This window comes from Lepidochelys kempii, chromosome 4, assembly GCF_965140285.1.
Source record: "Lepidochelys kempii isolate rLepKem1 chromosome 4, rLepKem1.hap1, whole genome shotgun sequence".
NCBI lineage: Eukaryota > Metazoa > Chordata > Testudines > Cheloniidae > Lepidochelys > Lepidochelys kempii.
Window position 1 is genome coordinate 123,647,368 of NC_136383.1, and position 27,219 is coordinate 123,674,586.

The 27,219-nt window shown below is 43.8% G+C and overlaps 1 protein-coding gene across 1 annotated transcript; it reads right to left on the bottom strand.

Annotated features, from left to right (window-relative positions):
* Positions 1 to 1,316: 1,316 nt before the first annotated feature.
* Positions 1,317 to 17,649, bottom strand: NICOL1 (NELL2 interacting cell ontogeny regulator 1). The gene is made up of 4 exons (XM_073342735.2): positions 17,542 to 17,649; positions 17,237 to 17,394; positions 11,504 to 11,592; positions 1,317 to 5,628 (listed from the first exon to the last, which is right to left on the bottom strand). The coding sequence occupies exons 2-4, from the start codon at positions 17,367 to 17,369 to the stop codon at positions 5,563 to 5,565; spliced, it is 288 nt and encodes a 95-aa protein (XP_073198836.1). The 5' UTR covers positions 17,370 to 17,394; positions 17,542 to 17,649; the 3' UTR covers positions 1,317 to 5,562.
* Positions 17,650 to 27,219: the final 9,570 nt, after the last annotated feature.

Genomic DNA, 27,219 nt, shown 5'->3' on the forward strand with positions numbered 1-27,219 from the left:
CCTTTAGACACACAAATAAATGTCCTAATTTAGGAGGTGCTGAGCACTTGCAGCTCCTGTTGAATGTTCTTCAGGCGTAGGCCACAGAGTATGAGGGGCGTTAGAACTCAAGAGTTCCTGGAGCCCAGACCATTGGTCAGTCCTCTAACCACTCTGCCTCACTACAGTAGAGTTTTTATTTGTGCTACACTGTACCCCATTAAACCCTGGCCTGTACAACTCCCTCCTACGTCCGACCAGTGAGGTACAGGAGTACTATTTAAAGTAATTAAAAAGAAAAGGAAACCTCACAGAAGATAGGTTTGTTATAACACCAATGCTGCTTTGCATATAATGTAGATCTGTAGTGACACCTCACTTCCCTCACTTTTTTATACAGCATGAATTCCTTACTAACACTCTAGAGCAATTCTACCCTCTTGAGAAAAGTTAGAATTATCAACATCCTGTTCCCATCTATAATGCATGGCATAGTAAAAGCATGTTGCAGTATCAGTGGGCAGAAGACTGGTGATATTCAGCAACATGTGCTGTAGACAGCATCTATCTTTAGTGCCAGAGTGCTTTTAAGATGATGAAAGACCTTCCTTTCTGCTCAGAAAAGACAAGACTTCTATTTATTATTTTACATATATAGCACGCACTTACACAACAGATTGGACTGAAGTCCTGGAGCCAACTCAACCATAGTGAGAAATACAAAGTCAATTGTAACATGTGCTACGGGGATTTGGAATCAAAATACTTCAGCTCTGCACTTCACATTTTAAAATTCTAGGAACAGGATGCAACGGCTTGACTTTCAAAATGGTGTCCCCTGCCAATCCTTTTAAAATAAAATGAGGCCACCTTACAAAATCCAAGCTGTAGTTTTATACACATGGGCAGGTGAGGGTAGAATTTGGGCCAGTGGGTTCAAAAATTGAGCAGATACTGATTTCAGCATGAACAGAAACACATATTCATGGCATGCAAGCTATTTGAACACGCCAGACTTAGAATTCAGAAGTGTCTAACTCCCAGCCCCACACTCAAGTCACTAGACCAAACATCCTTGCTAATTATAAGAAACTTGCATTTTATCCTTTCAGGATGCAGAAGTTCCCTCAAAGACATAAAATGACTCACAGTAATTTCAATTTTAAACCAGAGCGAACGAATTAGGTTTTATACATAAGCAACAAGAGTGTGTATTTAAATACAGTGCCTAGTATAAGACTCTTAACTCCACTGCAGATTTTTTTCTTATTTAACAGACAGTATTTATTTTTGCATATGTATGCAATTTTCCAAAGCAATAAAAAGGGCACTTTAAGCGCTGTAATACAGCTCATCTTTTATTGTTATAGACAATGAGGAGTACATACAACATAATGGTTACCGTCACAGCTGGGAACTTGTAATGAATTCTACATGGCAAACATCCACCTATTTTTCACTCTGCTTCGAACTCACGATACGATGCGTGTGTGAAAATTCAAATGCTATCGACCACTTTCTAAAAGCAATGCATGACATACCAAACAATATTATTTGCTTGTAAGACTTTCCAGACTCTTTAAGGTGTTGCAACAGTAATAAGCGTGCAAAATATTGATATAAAGCCATGGATACTATATTTACCCCCACTTCCCAAAGGGTGAGGCTGTGCTAGAAAATCCACAGGTTCAATGATGCATACAGGGTGAAATTTACCCCTTGTGCAGAGGTCAGCACAAGGCCACTTAAGTCCAAGTGGGAGTTAAGTGGTGCATTGACCTTGTGCTGTCTCTTTGCAAAGGGGTGGGTTTCACCTAATGTCTTCTGCCTGTAGAAAAATACGTGATCTGTAGCAGAGACATCTACAGCTACCCACTAGCCATGGTGAACTACTTTAGAGCATGGTGCAATGATACTAGAAATAGTTTTCTATTTTATAACCTGGTCCCGCAGCCCTTAGTACACACAAAACTCTTCCTGACTTCACTGGAGGATCTGCACAGGAGGCTCAGTAAATATTGGTCCCTGATGATCTGCACAAGTGGCTTCTCTTGCAAGGTGCAAGGCATGATTCACACCTATAATGAAGAGTGAGAGGAGGTTTCTCCTTTCCCTGGAGAATGTGGGGCCCAATCCTAAAGTCTTTTCTCAGGCAAAACTCCTGTTGAAGTCACAGGGTGAAATTCACCCCATGCAGAAAGCCAGCTCAAGGTTGATGCATTTAAATCCCACCTGAGCCCCACATCTTAAGGAGGATTTAAATGATGCACAGATCTACATCTGGCTCTCCCCACGGGGCTGAATTTCATCCAAACTGACGGACTGCAGGATCGGGCCCAAGAGAGCCGCAGCACGTAAGGTCCTCCACCACTGACAATGAATTCGGATACTGTGAGTCATTTCTGTTTACTGGTTGTTGTAAATGTCAAATGAACATCTGGAGATGTTCAACAGGATGTTGGTGTTTGGCAGCAGGGTCTCAGATGAGTCAGGTATATCACCCTGGAAGCTGTTTACAGGATGCCTCCTGCAAGCTGTCAGGACTTGAGCCCCAGCATGGTTTTATAATTACAGCCCTGCGGGTGTTGTGCTTAGAACACCTCATCCTCCAGTTTTGCCAAAATGTTTAGCAATTCGGACACTACTTGTAGCCCAAGGGACGCTGGTAACCCCAAAGCGAATCTTGACGTTCTTCCCCATATCTCACTTTGTATGTAATTTATAGGTATGTAATTATGATAATAAATGTTTCAAAGCTAATTGTTTCACTAAGGAAAAAAAGTAGAAGCCCCTCCATTCCTGAGCAGCCCGACAGTAACCTGTCAGTCACTTCTGGAAAGGTGCTATTGAATTCAATAGGAATTAAACAATGAGAATGAACAGATATTACTCTGAAAACCTGGGTCATTTCAGACAGAGAATACTGTCCTGTCTATAGAACTTGTAAACCAGCCTGTAGCATTCTATAGCCAGGATATAATTCTCTATTAATTCTACAAGATGGTTTAAGAACCCTGGAGAAAGTTTGTTATTTTCTATAAGACTTTTCCACAAGAGGTTTGCCTGGCAAACAAAATGGAGGTGAAGGACTTGAAAAGGGATCATATTTCACTTGCAAGGTTTAAAGGAGTAACACGGCCAGCTAGTGCAGACTGCTGTGTGTCTCCTCAGAGGTCCTGAGCACCCTCATTTTCCACTGACGGCAGTGTGGAGCTGAAGGCACTTAGTAGGATCACCAGACAGGAAACAATCAACAGCTTGCTGCAGCAGGATCCTAGGGTGAAATTCATGCCTATTCAGAAGGCTCACTCAAAGGCTATGCACAATTTAAGTGTAAGCAGTGTCAGGATGAGCTCCACCCTGACATCTGGTGGTGAGGTGTGGCAAGTTGTGGAAAAGAACTTCAGGGGCCGATCTCATTTGCATAGGCACACCCACCACGCCTAGAATGAGACCATAGCTGCCCAAATGGTCACTTTGGCTGCTGTGGGATCCCCAGTGTCTCTGTTATTGGGGCAGGAAGAATAAATTGTTATTACCCTGATTATGGGAACTGTGCTTGGAACTGTACGTGGCCTTTTGTTATGATGGAGGGATTCACCATCAACTAAGTAGCACTCGCTAGGCAAGGGTCATGGGTTCCAAAACTGTGTGAATGGAGAGAGGCTGGGGACAAGTATTAATACTTGGTGGCATGGGCCCCTTGGTGAGGGCCTTACATGCTAATTGCACTTCCTCCTCTCTCCACTGTGGAATATCAGAGCTAATTTTGATTTCATTAGAAGTCTAGTTATAGGCTGCTGAGCTCACTTTGGGCTGACAGTGCACCAGCACTGGGGCTCCCCTATTATAAGCTGAATTCACCTAAGAGCTGAAATCACTAAGTGTTGTGTTAAGTAGTGGGGGAGCCTGAAGATATATTGTGGAGCAGTTTGCGGGACGGCTGGTGAAGCAGTTCGACGCAGCGCAGTGTGTGGATGGCAGGAGCTGCTTGTGGGCCGGGGAGCTGAGCGAAGGAGTTCGTGGGGCGGCTGGCAGAGCGGAGCGCAGCTGAGCGAAGGAGTTCGTGGGGCGGCTGGCGGAGCGGAGCGCTGCTATGGAGCTATGGGGCGGTCAGCTTCAGATCACGTAAGGTGCCTCTTACCCCTGTCCCATTTCCACCCAGGTTGGGAGGTAAAGCTCCGCAGATAAACTTTCAAACTCTGGGGCTGCCCTGACCAGGGACAGAGACTTTTGGGGCATTGGACTTTTGGGACTTTGGGTGATTTGGGGTTGCTGGACTCAAGAACCAAAGGGAAAAGGGCATGCCCCAATTTGCCTGGGGTGGGTTTTTTTTTGCTCATGGGTTGTGTTATGAATCCGGTTGGTGGTGTTTCCCCAACATAATGCCACATTGTTTCTCTCTGTTATTAAAAGATTTTTGCTACACTCAGACTATGTGCTTGCGAGAGGGGAAGTATTGCCTCTTGGAGGCGCCCAGCGGGGGTGGTATATATTGGTCCCAGGTCACTGGGTGGGGGCTCGAGCCGGTTTGCATTGTGTTATTGGAATGGAACCCCTAGATATTGAACCCAGCCCTTGTTGCTGCCAACTCTGACGGGCAGAAGGGTTACATAAGCACTACTTAACTCCCCAAAATAGGACTTACCGGGGACTTAAGTGAGGCATAGGCATTGTGTAGAGCCTCTGCCAAAACCATGTGAAGAAGGTCAGCTGAAAGGTTCAATCCAATACGTGGTTTGCTTAATAAAGGGCACTTCTTCAGAAAGTTTTGGCAGGTACATCCTGTTAAGCTGCCAGGCAGCATTCATGTGATTGCTAATGTTGCTGATTACTTTCCCTTCCCACGCCCCCCAGCCCAGTTAACCCTTTCTCTCCCCCCTCCCAAAAAAAACACAACCAAACCCCAAGATCAGATCTACTGTATGGCTGTATGTTGTGAGATGCAAATAACGGTATATAACATACTAGATACTGATACAATTGGTATATTAATATGATAGATAACTGCTTTGTTCACACTGCAAAGCAGTAAATGTTAACCATTATTTTCTACATAAAACTGACTTTTTGTAGATAACTCTTTAGCTGAACATCATTGTAGAATAAGCTGCTTTTGGATGTGTAGGGTCATATTTTGACATTGGATACACCCATCGTCAGTCATCAGTAAATCCAATGGAAACCCCTTGGGGCCTCATCCCCAGTTGGTATGAACTGGTGTAGTTCTTTAGTGGACCTATGCTAATTTACATCTGTGGAAGACCTAGCCTGAACATCCAAGGGCAAAACTTGACTTGAAATTTCAGAATAATGCAAATCTATTGTTACATAAATCGTAGAAGTGCAACTTTGGCACTGTTTCTTCTTTGACATTTCAGCATGTGTGACAAGAGATACAGTAATGATCAACTATGTCAAAGCAAAAAAGGTCTAACTCAGTTGAATTTGTACAGATGAAAACAATCTTTTCCTTACATTGTGACATATGCTCACAACCTATCCTCAATCAATCTGTCCGTAGTTTATTCAATAGCATTTTTAAAATGAATAATGTCCATTGGCCATGTCCCAGTGCTCATTTCAGTGCATTGCAGGAAAGCAATCACATAGGCCTCTCTTTTCTGCTCTCAGGAGGAGGGTTTCTGTCTGCAAAAGAACATTAAATCATGGAATTTAATATATCACTTTAAAGGAATATATAATTGATTAGATCTAATCCCTCAGCACTGCAATTGTCAGGGGGCCTTGTGGAATGAGAAATCATGGTTATTATAGCTGGTTTATATGGTGACTTACCTGGCAAACTGGTACATAATAAGCATGTTCAGAACTGAGGAATACAGACTAAACTGCATGGAAAATATTTGGTGGTTTTAATGTTTTCACTTTCACAGTTAACCTCAAGGGGTTAGATTGTCAGAATTTATTGAAGTGTCTTTTATAAATTCTGGGCAAAACTCCACTCAGTCACACTCTTAATTCCTTCCACTTAACAGGAAGACATCAGCTATTGATGTGCCCAGAACTGTATAATTTAATAGTACCACTTACTGTGCTAAGGGTCCGATTCCGCTCTCAGCTACACACCTGTAAATCCAGAACAACTCCAGTGAATTCTTTGGGGCTGGCAATTTAACTTCCCTGCCCCAACTTTTCTGAATCTGGACCTTTTCAAGGTAGGTCTGGGCTCGAGCTTGTGATCCTGTTTTAACTGGAGTTAATTTATGTTACAGTTACATACTGTTACAATACTGCCAAACCCAAGTGCTCAGAAATCATGAGTCAGACTCTCAAAACCCAGGAGACTAGCTCAAAAATTCAAGATTAAAAACAAACAAACAAATAAATGTCTTTATTTGCCTTTTTGGTTTCGTGCTTTTAGGGGTAATGTTTCTCTGTAACCATGAGGGTTAGAAACTTACTTTTAAAAAAATGAAAGCTGAAACTCCCACCTACTCCCATCACTACAGAAGCTGGGGCTTTCAGACCAAATATCACAGGACTCACAATAAAACATGACTGTTGGCACTAACTCAAGATAGCGATGACAACAGTATCTGGACACTTCACAAACATTTGTTGCTGGATGTAAGTAACCTTTCATGGTTTACCCTAGGCTAAATCCAATCCCAGATCAGGAAAGGTGAAATTTATCCTGACATAGAGAGCCTGCACAAGGCCTGTCCAGATTGGTTACGGTAAACCACAAACATTTGTGTTCTGGCATTTTCAATAAGGTGTTCATTAATTTGAGTAAATAACCTGAATGAACTAACAGGACCTTTAACCAGCCAACTCTCCTTTGCCATGATGCCTACAAAAAAACTTTGACATTAGGTAGGCAGCTGTTGTGCTAAAATTGCTGCCTATCAGGCTGACCAGAACTGCCTCATTGTTCTCTTGTGTTCCCATTGTCTGTCTGTTTCCACCTGTAATCTCTTTTGTTTTATACTTAGATTGTGAGCGCTTTGGGGCAGGGACTATCTTTTTATTCTGTATTTGTACAGTGCCTAGCACAACAGGGTCTCGTAGGCACTGTGGTAATATAAATAATAATAATAATGGACCACAGACTCCAGTTCAGACATATTTTAGGGTGAAATTCAGCCAGCTCAGGTTCTAACTCTAACTGAAGCCCTGTTTTGTAAGCTTAAATAACACATTGGCTTTGTGCTAGCTCTCTGCACAGGGTAAATTTCACTATTCCTGATTTGTGATTCAACTGCTTTCCCCTCCTCACTATGTTCCCCCAACCCCTTTTTCTTTTAAACGCAAAAGCTTTGCCTTTCACCTTGACACTAGAATGGAAGGCTTGCTCATTTTTCCTGTTTGCTTTCAATTATTGGCTTGATGCTGCAGTGTGTGTCATTAAACGACGCTCTTTGTGTGATTCAGAGCTGTGCGAGGTGAACATTCTTGTTGTCATAAGCCTAGCAGACAACATAAGATTATTTTAGCACCACAGCAGCTCTTTGGATTTGAATACTTGTGTAGGACCAATGCACTGGCATTCCACCACATGCTTCCTATGCGAGTCTCACAGTCCTTATACAAGCTGGAAGGGATGATCTGGGAGTGTTCAAAAATAATCTCAAAAGCTAATGAATGCAGAAAGATCCCTATCAATGCCACCATTGGTCCCAGGAGTCCCCTAAAAGAACATTACTCTGCAGGCTGTGCTCTTGTAAAAGGTATTCTGAATATTTAGAGTTATTACATTAAATTAATTTGCCGTAAAACTTCACAAAAAGATGAGATGGGCCAAACTCTGACTTGGAATAAGGATAATTGAGGGTGAAATTTTCATAAGGCCGGAAGTGACAGTTGGGTCATCTAGTCTGATCTCCTGTATAATACAAGCCATGGAATTTCATCTAGTTACCTCCTGTACTGATCCCACTAAGCTGTAAATGACTAAGCCACAATTTAGAGAAAGGCAGCCAGTCTTCATCTGAAGACTTCAAGAGATGGAGAACCCACCATTTCCCTGGGTAGTTTGTTCCCATTATCAGTCACCATTTGACTCCTATAATGCAAGATAGAATCATAGGAAGGTAGAAGGCACCTTGAAAGGTCATCTAGTCCGTCCCCCTGCACTGAAGCAGGACTAGATACACTTAAACCATCCCTGACAGGTGATTTAATTTAAATCAGTTTTTATACCAATATAGTTATACCCAGTGCAAACTGCTGTATAGATGCTCTTAGTTCAGATTAATGTAAACCTGTTCCCAAACAACTTAAGTTAAACCAACAAGACCACTCTGATGCTGAAAAAAGAGCAACCGCACAGGGAGTTGCTATGGTTTTATGATATCTGTTTAAATTCATGCCTTAGGTTATATCAGTGCTCAGTTCCCTAAGTGCATCTATGTTTGGGTTTTGCACCAAGTTTAACTAAACTGATTGTGTTAAACCCATTCAAAGCTCTAATGTGAACCAGCCCAAACACGAAAATCCATGCATGTCGTATACCGTACTGACCATGCCATCAGCAAAGCAACCAGAATGCTTGGGCACCCATGTGAGCTGTTTAAGCTGGTTTATTATGAGCTGGCACCAATGATGGGTGTAAATGTGACACCACATAAGATTTTCCTCCTCCTTTGTGTTCCCATTCCCTTTTGTCAGTGCAGCTCTACTGTCTCTCTCCACTTTCCACCTTCTGCTGCTGTCCTGTTAACAGCCATTGCTGAGTGGTGACTGAAAATCAAAAAGGAATCCTACAAAAAATTGCTAAGTAGGAGGACAAAAGAATAACACAAGCATGTAGGGACAAAATCAGAAAGGCTGAGGCACAAAATGAGTTACCCCTAGCAAGGGACATAAAAGGCAACAAGGAAAGGTTCTATAAATACATTAGGAAGAAGAGACAGATGAAGGGAAGTGTAGGTCCTCTGCTTAGAAGGGAAGGAGAGCTAATAATGGGTGACATCAAGAAGGCTAAGATGTTCAGTGCCTGTTTTGTTTCAGTCTTCACTAAAAAGGTTAATTATAACAAGGGAAGGAATGCAAACCAAAATAGGGAAAGAATAGGTTACATAATAGTTAGATTTCAGAGTAGCAGCTGTGTTAGTCTGTATCCGCAAAAAGAAAAGGAGTACTTGTGGCACCTTAGAGTCTTAACAAATTTATTACAGCATAAGCTTTCATGAGCTACAGCCAATGAAGTGAGCTGTAGCTCACGAAAGCTTATGCTCTAATAAATATAATAGTTAGATGTTTTCAAGTCAGCAGGGACCGTTGAAATTCTTTCTAGGTACTTAAGGAACTAGCTGAAGCAATCTCAGAACCGTCAGAAATTATCTTTGAAAACTCATGGTGGAATGGTGAGGTCCCAGAGGACTGGAAAATGGCAAACAAAGAACCTAGTTTTAAAGAGGGGAATGGAGGGGTTGCAGGGAATTTTTGATAGGTCAGTCTAACTTCAATACCTGGACAGATACTGGACCAAATGATTAAGCAATCAGTTTGTAAACACCGATAGGATAATAGGGTGATAAGTAATAGCCAACATGAATTTGACAACAAATCATATCAAACCAACCTAATTTCCTCTTTGACAGGGTTCTTGCTCTAATAGATATATCTTGATTTTAGTAAGGCTTTTGACACAATCCTACATGACATTCTCAAACAACAAGCTAGGAAAACGTGGTCTGGATGAAATTATTATAAGGGGGCATAAAACTAGTTGAAAGACCATCCTCAAAGAGTAGTTATCAATGATTCACTGTCCAATTGGGAGGACGTATCTACTGGGGTCCCGCAGGAGTCTGTCCTGGCTCCAGAACTACTCAATATTTGTATTAATGACTTGGATAACAGAGTGGGGAGTACACTTATAAAATCTGCAAATGACACCAAGCTGGGAGGGGTTGCTAGCACTTTGGAGGACAGGATTAGAATACAAACAACCTTGACAAATTAGTCCAAAATCAACAAGATGAAATTCAATAAAGACCAGTGCAAAATACTTCATCTAGGAAGGAAATATCAAATGCACAACTGCAAAAAGGGGAATAACTGGCTAGTACTGCTGAAAAGGATCTGGGAATTATAGTCGATCATAAATTGAATATGAGCCAACAGTGTGAGGCAGATACACATTCTGGGGTGTATTAACAGGAGTCTGTATGTAAGATATGGGAGGTAATTGTACCCCTCTACTCGGCATTGGTGAGGCCTCAATTGGAGCACTGTGTCCAATTCCGGGCATCACACTTTAACAAAAATGTGGACAAATTGTGGTGAGTAGAGAGGAGAGCAACAGAAAAGATTAGAAAACCAGACCTATGAGGAAAAGTTTAAAAAAACCCAGGTTAGACAAACACCACTCAGCAATGGTCTAGGTCAGAGGAGGCCAAACTGCGGCTCGTGAGCCGCATGCGGCTCTTTTATAGTTGAAAGTGTGGCTTGTGGAGCCCTGGCCACCCCCCCGTCTCCCCATTATCCACCTACCAGATGTGGGGGGGCGGGGGGCAAGCTCAAGGTTTCTACCCTGCAGTGGGGTGGTGGGGTTAGGGGCTTCTGCCAGAGATGACTGGTGCCTGCTGAGTGTTGGGGGACTAATTAAAGGTTTGGCCCTGCAATAGCTTAAGTCATGCCCCTCAGACACGTCGCCCCCCCTCTTACCCTCAGTGGCCCCTCCCTGCAGCTTCCAGGTGTTAGCTCTAGGTGGAGAGGCAGTGGCTGAGAGCTGCAGGGAGGGGCTGCTGCTTTAGTTCCAGGGAAGAGGCATCAGCAAAAGCAGCGGCTCTTCCTGCAGCTCCCAGCTGTTTGCCACTGCCTCTCCCCATGGCCGCAGCCCCCAGCTTGCTGGCTCCAGTAACTGCCATGCATAGAGGGGCCCAGTGGTACCATGTGACCGAGCAGGGCCAGCAAACCTGGGCGGGGCCACCTGACCCAACCTGTCTCCCTTATGTGTCGACAGTGGGGAGGGGAGTCTTGGGGCTTTAGCCCCGTGGGGCACACCTGCCAGGGCTTGGGGCTTCAGCAGGAGCAGGGCTGAAGCCCCGAGCCCCAGCAGGCACCTCCCGTGGGGCTGAAGCCCTGAGCCCGTCAGGCGCACCCCGGCTCTCAAATGTCTGAAGAGTGTCATATGCGGCTCGGAGTAAGTTTGGCCACCCTTGGTCTAGGTATACTTGGTCCTGCCTCATCACAGGGGGATGGCCTCTCAAGGTTCTTTGTAGCCCTACACTCCTATGATTGTGATGGGAAAGGTAACTCACCCTTCTTACTCTTCTCTCTCCTCTTCTCCTTCTCCCTATGTGGGCTATATGCAGGAACCAGTTGCTGTAGTTCTCTAGCCTGTGTAATGCAGGAAATCAGACTAGATGGTCGCAATGGTCCCTTCTGGCCTTAAAATCTACTAATCTCTGCTTGTCCCCAATACATCTGCATAGTACAGTCCTATTTGTTTGAAATGAAAATGAGTCAGCAAAAGATGTTATGTCAGCTTTACTCAGTCAAGGCAAATTGGTACATTAAGCCTAAGTATCATTTCTAAGATAACACCTACCCGTGTGTCTAGATTGTACGCAGTCTTCTTTAAATCCTGCAGGGCCCTCTGCATGAATTCAAATGCATGGCAGTCAACACAAGGACGACCTGGGAAAGGATGCAGCAGAAAGACGTCACTGAAATCACATGGAATTGACATCATGGCAATGCCAAGAGAAAATATGATCTTGTATTTCCGAGAAAAGTACATTTAACAACGTGAATGGGCCTGGGTTGAACACACAAAATGCCCAGTGTGCATGCACAGGATGGGGCTGCACGTACACAAAAGTATATGCCTGTATGTGCAAATCCCCTGTTCACATGTCATTGCAAATATAGATGCACATTTTTGCACACCTGCTTTTGAAAACCTGGACCAAAGCTGCTGAAGAACCTGACCCTGGAAGGTGTTGCATGCCTTCAACTCCCATTCACTTCCCTGGAGTGGAAGCACTCAGACCCTCACATGAACGGGTCAGCTCCCTGCAGGACAAGACACTATGGAGACATTTTCAGTGGTTCCAGAAATGATACAGACAAGTTATTTGTTCAGAAGCCCTCATGCATGTCTTGGCAAGGGAACATGCCCAATCTGGGTTTTCCTCCTTTCAGCTGCTGCCATATTGTGGGGGGGGGGGGGGGAATATTCCTGCTTAGGGCCCCCAATGGGCTAACACCGACACTGCCCACCCAACACTGGTCTAGATCTCAGTCTCCTGCATTTGACTAATGAATTAAGAAAGCCTGCCCTCTGAAGGGAAATACATCATATAAAACGTCAACCTCTGGATAAATAGGAAATAAGGAGATTGTGATGTACAATGATAACAGAGCATCCACTCCCAGAGAAAGGGAGCCAGATCCTGGCCCATCTACAGCCCCTTTGTGCTGTTCTGACAATGCAAAGTGGTCAGAAAGCTGCCTTAGCCATTCATCTGACGAGAACCTCAGGGTGGGGGAGTCCCTGGTGTAGGGAGTGTATCAAAAGAGGAATGAGGAGAGGGATGTAGCCAAAGCACTTCTGTGCTCCGTCAATCCACAGCAGACATAACAGCCCTTTGGGGGGCATTATCCACCAGGAAAAGTTCTGGCAGCCCTGAGGCTCCTCTAACTTGCAACAGAAGTCAAACGAGTGCCTTGGTTGTGTGGATGAGGTGAGCAAGCATCTCTCACGTTGTTACACACTGAAATTCACGTCTGGCTGAGCTTTGAACTGAGGAGACTCAGATAGCTGGAAACTGCCTTTACCCCATCCCCATTCTGGAACCAGCAAGACACTTTTATGATAATTTTGTAAGAGTGACTTAATCCTTTTTTTTTTATTCCCTCTTCCACCTAATCAGGAAGGGTATCATTGTGTCTGAGGCATTTTTGACAGTTGAATATCTTCTGTAGTGTTCAAAAGCTTTAGTGATAGCCTTTCTTTAACACCTTGGCAATTTATAACCGACTATCTACTGCAATATGAATATTTTTCTAAGTTAACACTTTACTGTCTGTAGTTTATAATTGTATTCTCATTGATTAATGTGGATGATTGTGATGAGAATGAACTGTTTGCTTTATAGCACATCTGTACGTACGTGGACATCAGTCTACAGCGAGACTAAGGCAAGACATCAACAGTCCACATTCTTTTAACCTTTCCTCAGAGATCCTATTTTTCTGAACCTCCACTGTTGCTGTCCTATGATATGAACTCAAATTTCTAACTCTTCTCCATTTTTCTCGATCCTTTTTGCAGAGGACAACTATTGGCTTTTGAAACATGCCAGGCATGGACATTGCTGTATTAAGAGGCATTCCCCTATAAACGACAAGTGTCATCAGCAAAGGCATTTTTCTCCAGGGCTGGGTTGAGTGGTGGAGAGGGGCTGGCTATAAGCCAGCCTTTAAAGTAACTCAGATTTGGAATGGTTTAAACAAAAGGGGATTTTTTTAAAGATTTCTGGTCTAATCACATTTTAACTGCTGAGCACCGGATGAGAACCAGCGGAAAGAAGACTAGCTTTCTCCGACTTTTATCAGTGAACATATTACTAGCTTGGCATCGCAGCCTACTTTCTTAAATTACTGCATGTCTTTTGTAAGAGTGTCTTGTGATGACTCGGTACGGTAAGGAGCTACCCACGCTGAAGTTGTGGTCACTAAAACATTTACGACATCATGACTTGGTGGTGCAAAAATGAAAGTAAGAAATGCTCATCTCAAGATGAGACACCTGTCTCTGTCTCCATAAGGCAGTGACACTGCAATCGGCAGTCAAACGCTGACTACGCCCCTCACAAAAACCATCAGCGAGCAGGGCAGAAACTGACAGGCATTAGTTTGCAGGATCTCACACTGATGACTGGGAGACAGTGAAGATTCCCCAAGGATGTGTGCTAGAGTGAGGCTGAAATTCACCTCTGAAGAGAGTCATCTCAAGGTCTATGTGCCACTTAACCCCAGTTACACTCTGAATGTGGAGCATCAGCCTTGTGCTGTCCCTCGGCACACAGGCAAATTTCACCCTAAGCAAATAAACAAGGGCAGGGCTGTTTTAATTGTGTGTAATGATTTATAGGATGCACCTACACAAACTGTAGTATATTTTGCCACAGTGATGACCTCGAGAGCTCAGTACAACATTCTGAATCTGCTATTCAATCTTTTCTGAGGAGTGGGGACCAGCTGGCATTTTGTGGGGGAAGATTTAACAGGTTTGTGCAGAATGAGAACACTCAAGATTCTAGTATAATTAAATTTAAATGGATTCTGTCTACATGGAAATTGAAAAATGCCTTGCTTCTGTTTCTGCGGTCCTCCTAGTAAACAATTGAAACCGAAATAATTTCAGAAGACTAATTTACTTTCCGTGACGTGTGCAATTTATTTACTCTGCATTTTGTGCAGCTTGGACTGTGAAACTAGACTGGCTGGTTCCCATTTTCAAGCTCTCCTGCACCAGCATAAGGTTGTTGTGTTCGGGTTATAAACACAACAGGAGAGGTTTACATTTTTTTTAAAATTGGTTTTCATTGAAATTTCAAGAAAACTATTCTAAAAACATTGATATTGTTTAACGTTTGCACAGTCCTTTGCAGATGTTAAGCACTAAGTACAAGGTACTGATTATTCATTGCTAATTACTATTCATAATCAGCTAGGTCCTGCTCTCTGCTTCACTTCTGAGCAAAATGGGAAACAGGACCGGGCATCTGAAGCCTCCTTCCACCCCAAACAGCAGGGCAAGACAAGGTCAAGAGAACTCTAGCAGGCAGGACCAGTAAATTCATCAGCCCATACACCACTTGCCCAAGAGGGTGTAGTCTGCCAGCTAGGGAGTGCCTGGTATTCGCCCGAGCACTCTTATGTGTACTGCGGTCAGCAGCACACAGTAGCTGGAAGCTACATGGTGCTCCTGCTCATAGCAATAGCAAAGTGCACTTCATCATGCATCTCCCAGGCCTGCCCTGAAGCATGCAGTCTTGGCTGGCAGGATTCCCACACTGCAGAAACTATCTGCCAGTGTCCTTGTTCTCACTTGCAGCAGCAAGGAGTGCAAATGCTCTCCTGCACTGGGTTTGTTAGGTTTGGAAAGCCTCCCTCACCCACCCCCTCTTTGACAAAACTTAAATGTAGGGTCCATACTAATTTAACACCTCCACCATCACACCCCTCACTTGTGGGGTTCCTCAAGAGTCAAGGACTCTCTCCAGGCCTATTCAACATCTACATGCAGCCACCAGGTGAACTGGTCAGATGACATGCACTTAGGTGCTAACAATACACAGGTGACACATGACTCTACCTATCCTTCATCCCATAGAGCCATGCCACTACTGTCAAGATTGGGCAAGCTCAGCTCACAGATGTAGAACAGCTGGTTGAAGATGAATCCAAGCAAGACAGAACTTAAGGAAGTGGGCAGAAGAAAGCACTTTGAGTAGTTTGTAGCCACAAGCAGTCTCCTTTGGTTAAAGATACTCACCAACAATTCACTCAGGGATGCCCTTGGATTCCTCACTGGCATTAAGTTCTCACATTGCAGCATCACAGGCAAAGCATTCTACCTTTTATAGCTATCCTGACAGACAATGACCTGCCCTCCGTTACACACACACACCTTTCTCACTTCCCAGTTGGGCTCCAGCAAGCAATGCTGTCTACCTGGGCAAAATGTCGTGGGTCCTCAGGAAATGCCACCTAGAAGCTGTATAGCAGCACCAGCTACAGGAGTACATCATACCTGTCTTCCACTCACTGCACTGGCCTCTTCCCATACCATATTATGTCAAAGGCAAGGCCTCGTTCTGAATCTTCAAGGTGCTCAACAGCCTGAGTCCAGGGTATCTAAAAGCTCAGGGCTGAGGAGCATGGTTGACAGTGCTGTTCACTAGAACTCTCTACCACACAGAGGGAGATCATCTGTGAAGGAGTCAGGAGCCCACGACTGGGGAATGAACTGCCACGAACAAAGAACCATCAAAATGCTTCACTATCTTCCATTTAATGTGCAAAGTGCACTTGTTTGCCCCACCTTTGCTAATATAAACACATAGCACAGGGCACATATATTAATGCACTACTGGAAGGCGCTTGGATACTACAGTGATGAGGGCGACAGAAGAGTTTGAATAGAACAAGAAAAACAATTTAACAGTGTCTCTCTAATAAAGAGGAGACTAGAACAGAAAAGAACAGAACAGGGGATTTTACCCTCTAGTCCCATGTAGGTACCAAGGGTTCATCTGAAAAGCAGCTATGTTATCCCAGGAAAGTAAAATGTAGTGACCAAATCAACTTTTGAATTAAAAGCTTTGGTGGCAGGAGAATGGATGGAGATGGCTGTGATAAAATCTGACATTGATTTATGTTTAGGGACCAGTCTTATTTATGCAGTCACCTTCCACACTTTTTAAAACTCTGCGTGAGAGCTGCCTGATATTTTTATCACTCTAGGGAGTGGCCATTCTGCGCTTCTGGAGCACATTTCATTGTCAGACCACTTTACAACACTATCTTCTCAAAACATCCTCACATCATCTCTGTTACTGTTATCCTCCTCTTTTCACTGGGTGAAACTGAATCAGTGACTGGCCCAAGGCCACAACAGCAGTCAGTGCTAAAGCTGGGATTAGAACTTGGGAGTTCCTGGCTCCCAGACCTGTGCTCAGATGGCTACCTCACATTTTAATATTTTGCTCTGATGTACAGCAGTGTAATTCCAGAATTCCACATCCATTTCAGGGATAAACTCTGTGGGTCAAATTCCTTTGTGTAAATCCACTGGGCTTACACCAAAGATGAATCCAGCCCAATATGCCTTGTTCCAACCGAATAACAAAAAACATAAAAAACATGCCTGCAATACCCTAGCACAACTAAGCAACAGTTTGCGTGTAACAGCATCCAGACTAGTAAGGATTTCATGTGTACAATTGCACACCTAGAGTATCTTCTTGCAGACTTCTGGAAGAAAACAAAAATGGCCTAAGACTATACAGGTTTAAGATAACATCAGATAAATATTTAGTAGTTACTTTGTTTTCAAATAAGTGCTAATGAAAAATAATAATAATGCACACATTAGTTGACTTTCCTGGTGTGCTACAAACCAATTTGCACTTCCTAGCAAAATTAAGAAGGGCAGCCTACACATGGAGCTCATGAAATTTGTGCATTCACTGGATGAAGTAAGGGACATAAACAATGCAGAAATTCTGCTTCTGAATCTGAGCCACCATAGCGTGGCAGGGGTACATACTTTCTGCTGGAATGACACTCCCAGATTCTTGACTGGCCCCGACCAGCTTCACACTCAATAGGCCAACCACTGAAATTAACGGGATTGCCATCCACATCGCTCTCCAGACAGAAGGAGACACCATTATTATCATCAAGAATTAAAGCTTCCTTCCCAGCCTGAAACAAGAAGAAATAGGAAAGATCAACTGTTTGCTCCCAGCACATTCAGCCTAATGAAGCAGATGTGAAATGACAGCCGTAGGTACACATGCACACACAGACCCCAATGCAGCCATGGGCCATGCTCTTGGAAATGAAACTCACCCAAACTACTAATTTGCTAAGTGCTTGATCTTCCTCTGTCTTTTGTGACAGACCTTTGGAAATGGCAGTAGCAAGCAGCTAAGGGAACCACTGCAGCCATACTGAGCATGCGTCCCCTGCATTCCCCCTCTCACTGATTAGGGTCATTGCCATGGAGATTCACTATAGCAACATATAAGAACTGAGCTGCCAAGGAGAGGAGAAGATTTAAAGGGGCAGCGACAGGACTATGGTAGCTGCTTTGTTTATTAATTGTCTCTGTTCTTGGATGGTCGCTTACTCTCATGGGCATACATTGGCATACTTCAGTGACTGCTGCAACATGTAATATAACAAAGATATTTATGAATTTTTGGATTGTTGCCTTTATTCCAAAATGTGGCTATGCTGAAATGTACAGCTCCTAACCCTTACTTAGCTGCGAGACATTTACAGCAGGATTTCAGCTGGAGCAGAATCAGGCACCGGGTGTCCAACTCTTGCTCTTTCTGGCAGAGACTCTGTTCTGCGTCTAGTACTAGGCAGGGCATGTCATCCGTGCTTAACAAGCAACACTAGTTATAAACCCACCCCTTATGGCCAATAGAAGTGAATGTGAGCCAACCAGATGAGTCATGCCTTCCAACCTGTTTCCATGAGTCAGACATAGAATCACAGAAGGTCACACGGATGGCCCCAAGCCAATATCCCAGAGATAAACACCCTGAGTTTTGGGGGAGTTCATAATCCAAAGCCAACTCTGGATCTGAGTTTCTGTTAATGGCCTGTAGAAGGTGCACAACAGTGCTGCCTTGTGGTCAGGCAGTGGTTAGCAGGATGTCTCCCCCTTGAAGTATAGTCCAGTGCTGTCCTGTCCTTCAGCACCTCCCTCCCAAGGATTTCCAGTCCTCCCCTTTAGCACAGGGGCTTTGGGGGCTGGGCCCATGAACAATCGCAGTCTTTTCCAGGTTTCAGAGTAGCAGCCATGTTAGTCTGTATTTGCAAAAAGAAAAGGAGTACTTGTGGCACCTTAGAGACTAACCAATTTATTTGAGCATAAGCTTTCGTGAGCTACAGTTCACTTCATCGGATGCATAATTAAAGTGGAAAATGCAGTGAGGATGTTTTTATACACACAGACCATGAAAAAATGGGTGTTTATCACTTCAGAAGGTTTTCTCCTCCCACCCCACTCTCCTGCTGGTAATAGCTTATCTGAAGTGATCACTCTCCTTACAATGACAGGTTTCAGAGTAACAGCCGTGTTAGTCTGTATTCGCAAAAAGAAAAGGAAAAGGAAAAAGAAAAGGTGCCACAAGTACTCCTTTTCTTTCTCCTTACAATGTGTATGATAATCAAGGTGGGCCATTTCCAGCACAAATCCAGGTTTTCTCTCCCTCCACCCCACTCTCCTGCTGGTAATAGCTTATCTAAAGTGATCACTCTCCTTACAATGTGTATGATAATCAAGGTGGGCCACTTCCAGCACAAATCCAGGGTTTAACAAGAACGTCTGAGGAACAGGGGGGGAGGGAAAGGGGGTAGGAAAAAACAAGGGGAAATAGGTTACCTTGCATAATGACTTAGCCACTCCCAGTCTCTATTCAAGCCTGAGTTAATTGTATCTAATTTGCAAATGAATTCCAATTCAGCAGTCTCTTGCTGGACTCTGGTTTTGAAGTTTTTCTGTTGTAATATCGCAACTTTCATGTCTGTAATCGCGTGACCAGAGAGATTGAAGTGTTCTCCGACTGGTTTATGAATGTTATAATTCTTGAGATCTGATTTGTATCCATTTATTCTTTTACGTGAGACTGTCCAGTTTGACCAATGTACATGGCAGAGGGGCATTGGTTGCACATGATGGCATATATCACATTGGTAGATGTGCAGGTGAACAAGCCTCTGATAGTGTGGCTGATGTTATTAGGCCCTGTGATGGTGTCCCCTAAATAGATATGTGGGCACAGTTGGCAATGGGCTTTGTTGCAAGGATAGGTTCCTGGGTTAGTGGTTCTGTTGTGTGGTATGTAGTTGCTGGTGAGTATTTGCTTCAGGCTGGGGGGCTGTCTGTAGGCAAGGACTGGCCTGTCTCCCAAGATTTGTGAGAGTGATGGGTCGTCCTTCAGGATAGGTTGTAGAGCCTTGATAATGCGTTGGAGAGGTTTTAGTTGGAGGTTGAAGGTGACGGCTAGTGGCGTTCTGTTATTTTCTTTGTTAGGCCTGTCCTGTAGTAGGTGACTTCAGTCTTTTCCAGCTGGTCTCTCAGCAGAGGTGAAGGCTATTGTTGTAGTATTGTCCTCTTGGACTGGGTAGGGGAGGCCAGGCCCACCCTCTCCTCTGGGCTCCAGTCCAGGGCCCAAAGGCGGACAGCTATATCCGACATCTTGTGGTGCTAAGCCACACTGGGCGACTTCCTACCCCTGTCTCCTTCAGCTTCCCAGAGTAAATCACTCCAACCAAGTCTCTGACCCACCCACTCCGACCCCTACTTCTCCTTTGTGCGTTTGCACAGGTCTCGCTCTCGGTACTCCTGGGCAGTAATTTCCCCTCAGAGCAGCTGTTTGCTCCCTCCCACTGCCCGTCTCTGAACGGCTCTACCCTGCTTTTTACAGCCCTGCCTCCAGTTTGGGCAGGTTTTGGGGCTGATTTTGCCCACAGCTGTTCCTTAACCCCTTGCTCTCCAGTGTGGGGTTTGTACGCCCCATCAGAGGGCCTATCCTTAGAATGACCCAAACAAAGAACCCAGATCTGAACTCCCCTGAACTCAGGAGCGCTTGAGATCCTGACCCAGAGCTGGCTGAAGCTAAACCTTAGCAAGATAGAAGTAATGCTTGTTGGCAGTGGAAACACTTTGAAAACCAGGTAGCCAGAGCGCAGGTGCCACTGGTTAAGGACACAAACCCACAACTCATCACTTCAGTCTGAATGTTAAGAGTTCTTCTAGACTGACACCCAGCATGCACCGTGACTGGGGAAAGTATTCTGCTACCTCCAGCTGGCGAGGAAACTGCATCCACCTGGACTACAGCAATGTAGTGGACTTGGGTTTGAAAGCACCCGCCCGGAGAAAATGGCCGTTGGCAAAGCAACACAGACTGCAGAAAGCAGATCGAGGGACGTGATCGTTCCCCTCTATTCGACATTGGTGAGGCCTCATCTGGAGTACTGTGTCCAGTTTTGTGGATAAATTGGAGAGAGTCCAGCGAAGGGCAACAAAAATTATTAGGGGACTGGAACACATGAGTTATGAGGAGAGGCTGAGGGAGCTGGGATTGTTTAGCCTGCAGAAGAGAAGAATGAGGGGGGATTTGATAGCTGCTTTCAACTACCTGAAAGGGGGTTCCGAAGAGGATGGCTCTAGACTGTTCTCAATGGTAGCAGATGACAGAACGAGGAGTAATGGTCTCAAGTTGCAGTGGGGGAGGTTTAGATTGGCTATTAGGAAAAACTTTTTCACTAAGAGGGTGGTGAAACACTGGAATGTGTTACCTAGGGAGGTGGTAGAATCTCCTTCCTTAGAGGTTTTTAAGGTCAGGCTTGACAAAGCCCTGGCTGGGATGATTTAACTGGGAATTGGTCCTGGTTCGAGCAGGGGGTTGGACTAGATGACCTTCTGGGGTCCCTTCCAACCCTGATATTCTATGATTCACTCTAGTTATCTAGTCCATCCCACAGTGCAGGAATATTCCCTGTGGGGCATTTGTGAGTGCTTTGTCCAGTCTAGTTTTAAATAACTCCAAATGGAAATTCTGGCACAAAATCAGAACTTCACATGCCCATTCTCCCTGGCATTCAGCTATGTTCTTGACAAACAGAACATTGGTGCTCTTATACTATCCTTGGGGCCATACTGTTTCTTTCAATAATATATTAGGCGATAGCAGACTTCACCAGAAAGTTTTATGTAGAGATAAAGTCTGATAGTTTTTGGAAGGCTAGAAGGCGGTGTCCATTTTAATACTTTTTCCAGAGATCAATGCAAACAGTTCTGAGCCAGTAAGACATTTGCCAGTTTCCCCTTTATAATTGCTTGATCTTAGCACTTTGCAGTAGGCAGGTAGGGACAGGAGCACAACAATAATAATAATAATAATAATAGAAACAGAAATTTAGTTCATGTGGTACTCACTTAGGTGCTCCAACTTGTTTAAGGGAACAGAAAGAATAATCTGTCTCCTGTCAGCATCTTGGGATGGCCTCCGAGTTGTCTGCAGTCACTGGGGAGTAATGGGGAGGAAAGGAGTGGAGTAGCACCTCCCCAAGACTGCAGACTGGCAGATGCTGCTTAATGGATAGAATAGCCACCTTGACATCTGTGTCCTTCGAAGAGAAGGGCACGGGGATCCATTCAGTGGCAGAGCCTCTGCACCCACTCCCAAGCACCTTATGTTCACGGCTTCAGAAGGTACACCTGCAGAGTTGGAGCCTTGCCATGCACGGAGTGCACCTGTCCTGTGTAACTCCCACCCCATCCTGCTGTCAACTTGTGTAGTAGAATGGCGGCCAGGGGCCCTCCACACTTGCCAAGGTGGGACCAGGGCTTGCCCCTTATTAATGAAAACCTAAACCAGATTACAACAAAGCTGAATTCAGCCCAGTTTCCTGAGCATTCACACGGCTGGAAGCACTGCTGCTGGACGCATACCAATGGCAAAGTTTTATCTGGAAACAAAATTTTTAAGCTTTTTAAATTTAAAAAAAAATCAGCATATTGCAGCCCTTCTGTAACTGTGTGGTGTTACTCACCGTACTGCCGAGATGTGACACTGGCAAGATGTGAGCTCACTGGACAAGATGGTAGAGTAATTTCTGTCCAGTTTTAATCATGCTGACAATCAGAAGCCTCATCCTGTATTCTTCGCCCTCCCAGAGCTCCCACTGAGGCAGCTTAGGGGTCATGCAGGATCAGGTCCAGGAAGCAGAAATATAGAGCCAAATTCAGAACGGCTGTAAGCAGCAGGTCTGTTACACTCCACTGAGGTCAACAGGGTGGCTCTTGCTTACATCAGGTCAGAATTTGGCCAATAATGTTTAAACATTATACATCTGTGATTTCAATTGGATTCAATATTTTCCTCTTCTTGCTTAAATGATTGTGTAATGTCACTGTGCAGTATTAAACTACTACCCCTTTTACACCATCAGTAGAGGATCAAGTCATTCCTGCAAGTAGCAAGGAAAGCACTTTGAACTACAATATGGAGCCCTTACTCAGACTGTGTAGCCCTTTAGTCCTAATGCAGTCACAGTAACACTTGTGGGGTAAAGCATTATTCAGCATGGATACAGGTATCAGATTTTGGCCCTTTAGGATCCTCGGGATGAAAGCCATTATATGTGTATATTAGATATTATGAATGAGTCTGTTTAAATTATATGAGACTATTTCTTTTCTAACTGCTGGTTGCTAAAATTAAGTAATAATAATACTTTACTATTTTAATTTGAGGACTCCAAAGCACTTCGCAAAGGTGGCTCAGTATCATTGTTCCCATTTTACAGATGGATAAAGTGAAACACTGAGGTTAAGCATCTTGCCCAGTATAGCAGAGTAAACCAAATCTTTCTAATTCCTAGGGCCAAATAAGTGCACATATGCCTTAGTTTGTTATTATGTGTATTATAGATTCATGTTCATGCTGTGTCCATGGATAAAGTTGTCATCTGTCTACTTACCATCAAGGATGATCAAATTCAAAGCCATGCACTAGTGTCCACATGGTGTCTAACGAAAAAAGTAGTAAAATCCCAAATGGCTGTCCAATCAGGCTTGCAAGGAGTTTAATCTTCCCTTTCTATGGAGATGGAAGAAGTTTCTATACTTAGTAGAAATCTGATCACGAAGGACCAGAGAACATTCAGCCAGCCAAAAGAATTAAAGGCAGCTAACGACTTTCTGGGAAGACATTTAGTGAGGACGTTTAGTGTGGAGAGACCTCTGGGAGTACTGTAAAATATACTATTGATCTCTTAATATCACAGGTGCTGACAGAATTATGGGAACTAGCGCAGATTTGTCGGTGCAGTAAATGAATAAAAAAAATTATACAGCTACTTCAAAAATCACTAACATTAAGGACATAAGTTAAATACGCACAGAGAATATTCAGAGGGAAGGCTGGGTGCTCCAGTTATAATGTACGCCCCTGAATATAAATACTGTTACCATGATCATGGATATACATGGTTTTAGAGAGAATGGGTTTTGGTTAAATAGGTACATTAGCCGGTTATCTTGTCCCTCTATAACCTGATAAATCAGTAGCCCTGGACATGTTGTACCCTGCCACCCTGTCATGTTATGCCTCTCCTGCTATAGCTGTGGGTTAAGCACAGCCACCTCAGGAAGAAATCTGCCTGATGCTGGCCAGAGCCTGGCCTCTGGGGTTAAATCAACACTAACTCTTTATTCTTCTTCCGTACAAAATGCAAAGTCAGTGCCCTGCTTGGTTTAATCAAGTGGAGGCTGCTGGCAGGGCATTCTCAGCAAGTGGTCCTTGTCTAGGGAACTCACAGTCCTCTCACTATACCCCACCTGGATTCACCTACTGCCAGGGCAGCTTCAAGGTGTCTCTGCTTCCCCAGTTTCTTTCTGAGTGACAGAGGGTTTTAGAGGTTGTAGCTGGGAAGTGATATGTTCACATTGTTCATGCCAGCTTATTAACTCTCATTTATATTATTGTTTTTTAATTTTGCAGCTGGGCTACGAGATGACTGGTTAGTGCGTTATATTCATAAAATCATAGAAATGTAGTGCTGGGCCTGGAAGGGACCTTGGGAGGTCATTTAGTCCAGCCCCCTGGGCTGAGACAGAGCCAAAAATACCTAGACCATCCCTGACAGGTATTTGTCTAACCTGTTCTTAAAAACTCTGATCACATAGATTCTATAACCTCCCTTGGAATCCTATTCCAGAGCTTAACTACTCTTATAGGTCAAAATATTTTCCCTTACTAACTAACCCAAATCTCTCTTGTTGCATATTGAGCACATTACTTCTTGTCCTACCTTCAGTGGACATGGAGAACAATTGATCACCACCCTCTTTATAACAACCCTTCACATACATGAAGACTGTTACCAGGTTACCCCTCAGTCTTCTGTTCTCGAGACTAAACATGCCCAGTTTTTTTAACCTTTTGTCTTAGGCCAGGTTTTCTAAACCTTTTATCATTTGTGTTTTATCATTTGTGTTGCTTTCCACTGGACTCCTTCCAATTTGTCCACATCTTTCTTAAAGTGCGGTGCCTAGATCTGGGCACAGCACTCCAACCGAGTCCTCACCATGTCCACCGAGCGGGACAATTACCATCCTTGTCCATAGGTGCTGGGGATGCTGCTGCACCCCTGGCTTGAAGTGGTTTCCATCATATACAGTTTGGTTCAATGGTTCTTAGCACCCCCACTACACATATTGTTCTAGCAGCCCTGCCCGTGTCTGACATACGACTATTCCTGTTAACACGCCTCAGAACGACATTCATCTTTTTCAAAACTGCATCTCGTTGTTGGCTCATATTCAATTTGTGATCCACTCTAACCCCTCAGATCCTTTTCAGCACTACTATCACCTACCCAGTTATTCGCTATTTTGTAGTGTGTGTTTGATTTTTCCTTCCTAAGTGTAATACTTTGCACTTATCTTTATTGAATTTCATCTTGTTGATTTCAGGTCAATTCTCTAGATTGTCAAGGCTGTTTTGAATTCTGATCCTATCCTTCAAAGTGCTTGCATTCCCTCCCAGCCTGTTGTCATCTTCAAATTTAATAAGTATACTCTCCAATCCACTATCCAAGTCATTAATGAAAATATTGAGTAGTACAGGACCAGGACAGATGCCTGCAGGACCCCACGAGATATGTTTATTTACATCTCAGTAAATAAATACTGCAGGCCACTTTGCTTCGTCTGAGAGCCAGGGGTCCAGTGAGTCCAGGAGAAGGGCCAAAAGTAAAGTAGCCCAGGTGTTGTCTTGTTCCTCTGTCCTACTAGATACTGGTTCAACCTTGCTCTGCGCCTAGGAAATTGTTCAGTGTCTTCTTCAAACATGAAGTCACAGGCTTGGTGAGGAAAAGAATCACCTGTCATGTCTGCAACATGGAATGAACTCCTCCTCATTGGCAGTATGACACTCAGAACCTTCCCCCCTTAGAGTTCCATGAAAGACACCACAAGAATCAAAACCACAGGGATACTATGAAACCTTTCTGACCCTCAGGGACTTGGGAGGTTGATACAGTCAGCAGGAGTGAATTTTAAGTACCTCAGTGAAACACAGCAAAAATGAGGTGTTGATACAGAAGTGGGTACAATAGTAACAAAACGAAAAGAAAGTTTCCCCTTCTAGAGGAACTGATTAACTACAAATTATACCTTGCATCACTTTGTATGATGGAGAAAAAGATCAAGTCAGAAAAACACTTTTGCAGTTCATGCAAGAAGTGGTTCTCAACCTATTTTCCATTGTGGGCCATATGGCATCTCTCTATGTGTTGTGTGGGCCGCATCCACACAATATATATATATTATCTGTATGGCTCTGAGGATGTCACATGGGCTGCAAGTGGCCTGCAGGCTGTGTGTTGAGAACCACTAATCTAGATACAACAGTAACAGGCATATTAGAAATGCATATGTTCTTAACAGTTTATAGTTTTCTCTTTTCTGTTGCATGAGAAAGATCACTGAAAAATTACTGTGAAATGAAGCTGTTTTAGGTTCTAGGTTTCAAGCAAGGATAAGATCCATCAGGGCAAATCGTGGCTTTCCTAGTCTACACTTTGGGCTTGCTCTGGACTTGTGTAGCTACAGCAGAGGCTAGCCACTGCTTGCTGGAAACTGGACAAATTCCCACTGGAGACAAGGCTTTTGTGTTGTCCGTGTGCATGCTGATTCTTCTGAAAAGCCAGGGCTAGCAGCAGCTGGAAGCAATATCAAAGCTTGGACCTGCTGCTGCCAGTCTTAAATTACATTCACTGCTGACAATTTTTCAAAATGAATTTTTAGTCGTTGGCACCATTAGGGTCTTTGTCTGGGAAGGCTCAAGCAAGCAATAGTTGCTTGCTTTTTTTTTCTTTGACCAGTGGGAATTGGCCTGTAAAATCTCTTCTGACTTGTTTATTTGGCCCAAGAAAAGTTAGAAATTCTTGTGTTCTGAGAACATTTTTTTCCTATGGGGCTTCTTTTGTTAGTTTGGATTTTTAAGAAGGGGTAGCTTTGCCAGATTATCTATTCTGCAGCTGCCAGCAACAAACTATCAGGAGCTCGAGACGAGGAAGATGCAGCAGTTTTCCGTCACAGGGGCTCATTCTAACATTTTTTTTCAGCTTCAATTCACCTGAGTTCATATCTTCTGAGCTTTGCTTGGAAAAGTTACCATGATGCAGCATATGGTTGCAAATCAAAATGGTCAAAATACTGTTTGGTCTTACATTACAAATAAGACGACCATGTTTTAACAGAATCATGCTACAGTCACTGAGAACACGGAACTGAACAATGTTTTGACTATCTACAGTGCAAGACGGAATTGTTCATTAGCTGCATATTGTGCTACCATGTTGGATGCTGCAGCTTGGAAACTTTTCACAAGGCATGCAGGCCCTTATAGCCAAGGATAAGCATATCACAGTTACTTTTATCTTTGGGTAGGCAAGAAATCATGCTTTTCAGACTTACTACATGGTTAACTTGAG

Bases quoted from the DNA above. Each gene is read 5' to 3' on its own strand.
- NICOL1 (XM_073342735.2), bottom strand. From the start codon at position 17,369: ATGATAATAATGGTGTCTCCTTCTGTCTGGAGAGCGATGTGGATGGCA. The intron at 11,593-17,236 runs GTATGTACCCCT...ATCCTTTCCCAG, and splicing joins GAGTGTCATTCCAGCAGAAA to GTCGTCCTTGTGTTGACTGC. The intron at 5,629-11,503 runs GTAGGTGTTATC...GTTCTTTTGCAG, and splicing joins CGTACAATCTAGACACACGG to ACAGAAACCCTCCTCCTGAG.